General features: G+C 53.7%; 1 protein-coding gene across 1 annotated transcript; it reads left to right on the plus strand.

Moving 5' to 3' along the window:
- Nucleotides 1-1,661: 1,661 nt before the first annotated feature.
- LOC122380348 (vicilin-like seed storage protein At2g18540) lies at nucleotides 1,662-7,058 on the plus strand. The gene is made up of 2 exons (XM_043363433.1): nucleotides 1,662-2,254; nucleotides 5,619-7,058. The coding sequence occupies exons 1-2, from the start codon at nucleotides 2,247-2,249 to the stop codon at nucleotides 6,469-6,471; spliced, it is 861 nt and encodes a 286-aa protein (XP_043219368.1). The 5' UTR covers nucleotides 1,662-2,246; the 3' UTR covers nucleotides 6,472-7,058.
- The last annotated feature ends 823 nt before the right edge of the window (nucleotides 7,059-7,881 follow it).

Consider the following 7,881-nt stretch of genomic DNA (forward strand, 5'->3'; position numbering starts at 1 on the left):
TGCTGATGTCTGATGTCCCGGACACCTTGCCCGTATGTATGCTTGCCCGTATCAGGGAGGTGGGATACATATGTAAGAAAAGCGCACCTCTCATGTTTGTTATTTTCATGCAATTAACCCGCGACCGCCTGGGGGGGTCGGATCCGACCCCCCCCCCTCCGTTTTTCTTGAATAACTCATGAACCGCTTGCGCTATCAACTTGAAACTTCGCATACCTTCTTCCCCATCAATTTGACGTCTCCTGTGCAATTTTTAAGAAAAAATTTTCAAAAATTTCTGAGATATATCGATTTTAGTGATGTAACTACATGGCGTTTTCAGTCAAAAAATGGTAAATGTTTAAAAAATCGCCAAAAATCGAGGTTTTGAGCAAATTGCAAATTAAGGACATGAAAAGACGCAGCTCAACGAGTTCTTTAAAATGGCTATCTCGGATTTTCCATAAAATGCGTTTTTCACCCCTAAAAATTCAAAAAACTATATTTTTTGGAAAACAGCTAATAAAATCCAAAATTTTGAGAATTTCCAAAAAACCGGAATATATGTTATAGAGCTCTATTAGAACATTAGATGTCCCAAATTTCAACTTTCTATCTTGATTTTTGACCCCCAAATTGTAAAAAATAGCTCCAACATGCATAGGGCATGGTGACGTCATAAACATTTTAGCGAATTAGAGGCACTTCTGAACATTGCATGTGAAAACAAATGGCACCACTAGATTCCTGGGACAAAGCTCGTCTAGAAAAGTGCATTTTTATGTCAAAAATAAAAAGTTGAAAAATTGACCTTTTTTCTCAGCCCTCGTTTAGTATAAACGATTTTTTATGCTTTCAATGCACACGTATCACCAGCACAGTGACTTGGGGTCACATATAACCATTACCATCGGATTTGGCGTGAAAAATAAGCCATAAAACATGTGTCGCACGCCCATGTAGCAGAAAGTGAAAACCGTGACCTTTCGTGACCTGACCTGACCTTGACACGTACTTAGTATGACCCCTATACGCACATGGTACCTTCACTAGGTCTTTGAGGTCATTTGTGGTGAGTTTCGAGCAGCAGCTATCGATTCCGCTGTCCGTAAGCCTAATCATGCAAAACCCCTGAATTTGACCTTTGACCTGACCTTGACCCGAAAGTTGACCTCAATCTTAAAATCTTAAGAGTGCTTTGGGAAGGTCTCGTAGAGACCTTTCGAACGCCGCCTCGCGGGGCTCGATACGACCATTGGTTCTCGAGATAACAGGGGGGGGTCGGATCCGACCCCCCCCCAGGCTGATGTGGGTACGGAAATAGCCCAGGCGGTGCCGGGTTAAGGCTGGAAGGGTGTGACATTTTTTGGACACCCTGTATAAGGCATCAAGGCGTGCCACCTGTACTCGGTTGGGAAGTGCAGGTTCCTGGAGAGCCGTGTGCCTGCCGATGAAGTTTATGTACCCGTTGTCCGCTCAGCTCCGTCACCAACTTTGACTCACCACACTGCTGGAGCCATACCTAGCTTTCCTCCCTCCCCTCCACCCGTGCCCCCCCCCCCCTTGCGACTGCGCTGTGCCGGTAACCATGTGACCGGCGCGTAACGTCCGAGGGGGGGGGGGGTGGAGCCGGGCAACTGGACCGGCCGGGTCAGACTGGTGCGGGGTGCCGGCACCGACAGACCGGCCGGACCACCGACAGACCCGCCGGACCACCGACAGACCGGCCGGACCACCGACAGACCCGCCGACCGGAACAGGTGTCGGTCAGTGGTCAGAGGAGAGTACAGCGGCGGTCAGGGTAACCAGAGTGGCCGGGGGCCGGTCGGTCGACCAGTGGGCACAGCAGCGCTGCCCGCACTATCAGGGACAGTGGAAGGAGCGGTGGCGCTCTGACGGCTCCAGTGAGGTCGGACAGCACGGCCCTCAGCCGCGGCGGGCGGCGGGCAGTCAGGGCGGAGCTGTCAGTAGTGACCGGAGAGGCTCAGTTGCCAGAGGACTATCGGTCAGAGAGTAGCTGCAACAGGAGTCGGCAACTGTCTGGGAGACTGCAGAAGATCACGGGCAAGACACGAATGGCCATGGACCACGGATAGAACCAAGTGGGATAGAGCCATTGGGGCTGTGAACAAAGGGTGTGGATTACAGACACTGGCGAGCGGTACCAAAAAAGACAGCCAAGCGCACCAGTGGAAGGCGGCATCGGGCGACGAATACCCAGAACGAACACCGAACTACACCAGTAGAGGCGTCTCATCGCCGTCACCATGACCACGTGAGTAGCACCAGCCGTGCGGTTTGGGTTTTTCTGCAGTTCTTATTTTCTGCGATTATTTCTGCAGTTATTTACTGCCGATTAAGTATCAGGAGCAGGACAGTACGATCAGGCAGCAGTCGCCACTCGCCAGCCGAGCTAAATTGGCCGACGGCCGACGGCGACGACTGGAGAAGCCCGCTCCGTCCCCGGTCCGCCGCATCGGAAGGAACTCATCGGGGTCTTGGTAGACTGCACCGCCGTACAGTGGTGTAGTGCGGCACAGCCTACACCGTCAGTCAGTCGCACAGACTGTGGCCACTGGCCATGCAGCTACACTTCCTAGTTTCTACATAGCTTTGGGGTGGGATGGGCAAAACGGAAACTGGAAAGCCATTCTGGAAGGAACGACTCAAGGTTCGAAAGATAAGGTGGGGAGGGGGGGGGGGGCTGAGGGTGCTCGAGAACCTCTTAGCTATAAGCTAACTAGAGCTCAGGATATAAATGCTAACATAAGATAAGATTATGGTTCTAATTCTGATACCTTGTTTTCAAAGCGGGCTTAAGTAGTGTGCAGAATAGGAGCCAGATCACCAGGGGCCAGGGGTGCAGGGAAAGTATCTACCTATGTCTTCACTACGCAACAGTAGCTGCGGAACACCTTCAATTAAGAGGGGGGGGGGGGGGGGCACTGCCGACTTTTGGTCCCATTCTTTCCATGCAACGCGCATAGGGCTAATGTTAAAATGGTAAAATCAAGAGGGACACGGTGCCCCGGTGCCCTCCCCCCCCGTTCCGCCGCCTATGCTACGCAAGAGCCAAGAATTTGAGTGCGCCGCGCCATTGAAAACCTTTTTTAGGAAACAGCGCCTGTAGGCTGCAGCCTCGCGTGACGCGTCCTCCCGTCATTTTACAGTTAGGTATAGCCTATTCACTTACAAAACGGTCAAACCTACCCAAAAATTTGAGCCGGAGAGCGGGTAGGAGCGAAGTCATCGCTTGTTTGCTCTTTTGCACACGTCGGACGTCCCTATCTAAACATTTGACTAAAACTCGTTAAAATGTATTACCATTGCTGTGAGTGAAGGCCGAAGGCTAACAAAGGCTAACGAAGGCTCAGTAAGCGAGGGCATAGGCGGTCCCAGGGGGGGGCCACGGGGGCCATGGCCCCCCCTTTGGTGCTGAAAGGTGGGGCCATACTATCTTTTGGCCCCACCTTTCAGATCGAACAAAAGTCCTAGAAAGCTTTTTGTATGTTTCATTTTCTTTCTTGCGCCATCAAAGGACGTAAATTTTACTCATGAGTGGGCTCAGCTTCGCATTCTGTCAATTTGGCGGTCAGCGTCGCTGGCACCGGTTCACGAGTAAGGCCGGATCTTATATGGAATATCAGCGTGGCTTTACTTAAGGCTCTCGTAGGCCCAGCAATGGCTGGCATGAGACCCTCTTCGGCAGTGGCGGGTGGGCCCCGCCAAATGAGCGTGGCTCTACGACATTAAAGTAAGACCTCATGGGTTGGTGCGGTGCACCTCAGAAGCCCGGTGGTGACGCCGTATGCCGGCTTGGTTTCTTAAGGATTAGCGTGGGACCTTCGGGGCCTGCATAGAGTTTGCATGAGCTAGTATGCAATCTCAGAGGCCTGTGTGTAATGTGTACACACACACAGTGGCGGTCGCGTGGGGGGGGGGGCATCAGGGCCATGCCCCCCAAAGGCCAATAAAGGGGGCCATCATAGCATTTGCCCCCTCCCCTCAAACAACCGATGGGCCTCCATAGGTGTATGGGGCCCTGGCCCTTATTCGATCGTCACGAGGCTCAAAAAACCCACTCCAAGCTAATAATATAGCTCCCACACCGGTCTTCGAGCGTCCTACACTGACCTTCGAGGGAACTTCAGTGGCGGTCAAGCACCCACGTTGGCCGCTAAGAGCCCACATCGACCTCTTAAGCCCCACATCTGGCCTATGAGGGCCCCTAACCGGCCTCAGGGGCCCCAACCGGCGTCTGAGCGTCTCACACCGGTCTCTGGTGGCCTTATTTCTGTCTCTGGTGTCCTAAGACGAACCTTTAGGTGCCAATGAGGGCCCGCACTGGCTGCTAAAGACCCGATGCCGGCCTCTAAGGGCCTGCATTGGCCTCTGAGGAGGGCCCATCTTGGCCTTTGAGGGCCCTCTGCTGGCCTCTGGGGTCCAACGACGGCTCATGCCGGTCTTTTAGAGCCCCACGCTGACATCTGAGGGCCCCATGTTGGCCTGTAATGAGTAAGGACCCACATTAGCCTCTGAGAGCCCAACTCGGTCTCTGATGGTCTCAAACTACTGGCCTTTGCAGTTTGCAGGCCCTGTACTGGTCTCTGAGGGCCCTAATCTGGCCTCCAAGTGAAAACATACATGGGTGGGCTTCTGAAGATCAGAGGGCTTACGCAGACTCCTGTACAGCCTTACGTTGGTCCTAATCGAGATCACTTTACGTCCTGATGGTCCCGCGTAGATTCCCTCATATTTCGACATCGGGACCCCATGAGCCGTTGTGGGTGTTGGGGCTGGCAGAGACTGATGAAATCCTCAGGGCTCAGGGCCAGTCTTTTCAGCATGAGGACTAGGCAGGTTGAGTGAGCCCTAATAGAGCCGTTACGAAGCCCGCAGGAGTCGCGCGCGGCCCTCAGATGCCAATTTTGAAAGCCAGGAACCTTTGGTCTCCAGAGGTCGGTGTACCTACTCTCTCCCGCCGCCACACAACTACATTTATGGGTAAATGTCATAGTCTGAAAATGCTCTCTGGGTTTCACATGCTTGTTCAAAGCAAGAGGTACGTATCTGTACTTTTCCGAATTGTTTTATAGTGGTAAGGTCATAAATCCGCGTGCCCGACCTTCCAGTATATGCTACACCGATCCGTCGCCATGGTGCAGTGGCCCGACCGGTGGAAACACCGTGGGACGGGAAATGAAACTGGTGATTTTGCCTTAAATTGTGCTTAAAGATTCCACGCAAGAATGGCACGGATGAAGCATAATTAGTGCCAATTGCGCGGTGCCTCGTGGACGTAAAAATTAGCCGATCACCCCCCCCCCCCTCCGGTGAAGGATAAATGTTATGTTCCGCGAGTGTGAGTTTGGCCCCCCCTTTTGCTAGCGGCTGCGACCGCCAGTGAGCGAGGGCTAACACATCAAAGGACAAAGGAATGATTAATAGATTGATCGGTAGGTAAATGGGGAAGGAAAGAAGAAAAGTTTGGTTTTCTTTATGTTCTCTTTTCACGTCATTTTGTTAAGTTCAGCTACCTTTGCCATAATGAAGAAAAGTCTAGTGACCGAATCCCCCTGCACTGTTCACTGGACACGCCGTTCAACAGCGCCCTGCTGATCCCGTGCTCTGTTGCGCAGGAAGCCGAAGACGTTGGCCGAGCTGGTGCAGCAACGGCGGGCCGGCATCAACGTGGGCGACACCACCACGGCGGCGCAGAAGAAGGCGCGCGCCGCAGAGGCCAAGAGGGCCGAGGCTGAGAAAAGGGAGAGGGAGGAGCGCGCGAGAGAGGAACAGCGACAAGAGGAGGAGCGGCGAGAGAGGGAGAGAAGGGAGGACGAGGAGAGAAGGGAGAGGGAGAGGAGGGAAGAAGAAGAGAAAAAGGAAAAAGAGAGACGAGAACGAGAAGAACGTGAAAAGAGGGAGGAGGAGGAAAGACAGGAGCAGGAGAGGAAGAAAGAAGAGGAGGAAAGGAGAAAGAAAGAAGAGGAAAGGAGACGGAAGCAGGAAGAAGAGGAAAAGGAAGAGAAAAGAAGAGAAGAAGAAAGGAAAGAGAAAAAGAGGCGAGAGGAAGAAGAAGACAGAAAAAGAGAGGAAGAGAGAAAGAAAAGAGAGCAGGAGTGGGAAGAACGACGAAAAGAGAGAGAAAGGCAAGAGGAAGAAGAACTAAAAGAGCGACAGAGACAGCGAGAGGAACAAGAGAAACGTTGGGAAGAGGAAGAGAAAAGACGAGAGCAGGAAAGGCAGGCTAAGAAGGAAGAAAGACTTCGAGAAAAAGAAAATAGGCGAAAGCAGGAAGCGCAGAAAATAGAAGAGGAACAGCGAAAGTTCCAGGAATCAAGGAACAAAGCGAACACAAATAAAAGATTTGACAGGAAAGACATCCTAGAAAGCGAAGATTTCAAGCAGTTCTCGCACTGGATGAAAAATGGCAAGAAAGACGACATGGATAAAGTACAGGAGCTGCTGTTCCCCGATGGCTGCTGGGACTAAATGGCTCCTGATCCACAGCGAGCGGGCGTCGTTTGCGACCACCAAGTTCGGACCGTCTGGCGCTACCGGGAGTCACTCGCCGAGTCAGTCCCGGAAGTATAGCTCACGGGCAGCAGCGATCAAAACTGCGACTGCGTTCGAGGCGCCGGAGGGGGTCGGCGGTGGTCGAGGACAGGGCACGGCGGCCTACTGACCCCGTCCGGAGGCCAGCGCTGGCGCGGACCGTGCCGAACACTCAGTGGACTCGGAGGCTGGTAATTACTTCTGAGCCGACACTGAAGTGTGATCTACCAGCATCGTTCTGAGTGCGAGGAATGAATAGCGAACACTGAGTGTGCCGTGATCTGCCCGCGCCGCTAAACGCTGGTCGCCGCACTGCGTGGTGAAAGAGGGGTTTGCCGTTGTTTCTCCGTGTTGGAGGAGGTTGTGCCGCTGGGCTCAGCCAACTGAAGGGCGGGGATATGAGTTGGGACTTTGGGAGAGGCCACTGCTGGCCTGTGCCGGGTGACGCCGTAGTTTGCTCCGCTGGCGGTTTTAGTCCAACCACGCGCTGGTCGCGTGACCTCGCACTCCCGAATGGAAAGCGATTGTTTTCGCTCTGGGGCCCATTGTGCGTGCCCTGTGTACCTGCTGGTTGTGGATACTGTGGCTGCGTTGGCGGATTGTGATATCATTGGCTCGTCCCTTGCATGATTTGGAAAACTCAGGCCGACCGTCAATTGTTTCGAGCAGAAAAACATTTAAGCCTAATAACTGGTAGACGTGCTCATCCGTATCCGGTTCGGTTCGGAGCTCTGGAATGTATGGATTTTGCCTACTTTGTCCGCAGTGGCCCCCGGGCCGGGGCCAGCTGTGGCAGTACCCTGTCCGTGGCCATTGGTACCGGCGCTGCAGCCGTTGTGTGTTGGGTCCGCCGTGTGGGGGTGGGGACGGTGTGGGCCTCTCGCTCCCCTGGCGGGATGGGTCACCCAGCTCGGGGAGGCCCGGGCTCTCTCCGGGGGCCCGTGTGAAGTGCAGTGCCGTGTCTGGTGTGAGGCGGCGGCGGCTCCCAGCCGCCGGCGGGGGCCGAGCTGTACTGCTCTGTGTCGCGGCGCGGAGTGAGCCGTCCTCTGGTGCGGGACGCGGGCGGTGTGGTCTGGCGCTCCTGCTGATCTAAATCCACCCCGTCCTATCACTGTGGTCTCCAGTCGCTTCTGGTTACACCATACTCGTAATGAGCCATTCTGTCATCCGCCAGCGACCCCCGTGAAACATGTGTCGCTCTGTTCGTCGCATGAGTCTACGTCAGTAGCCCATTAACAGTTACCAAGTATGTAGGTCGAAATAGAGTGCATTTATCGCAGCTGAACCAGCTAGCGATGTGTAATATTTGTTACTCGAGTGTTTAGATTGCCTAACCTGGTTGCTTGG

Source organism: Amphibalanus amphitrite, unplaced genomic scaffold (assembly GCF_019059575.1).
Source record: "Amphibalanus amphitrite isolate SeventyFive unplaced genomic scaffold, NRLGWU_Aamphi_draft 000096F_arrow, whole genome shotgun sequence".
Classification (NCBI taxonomy): Eukaryota; Metazoa; Arthropoda; class Thecostraca; order Balanomorpha; family Balanidae; genus Amphibalanus; species Amphibalanus amphitrite.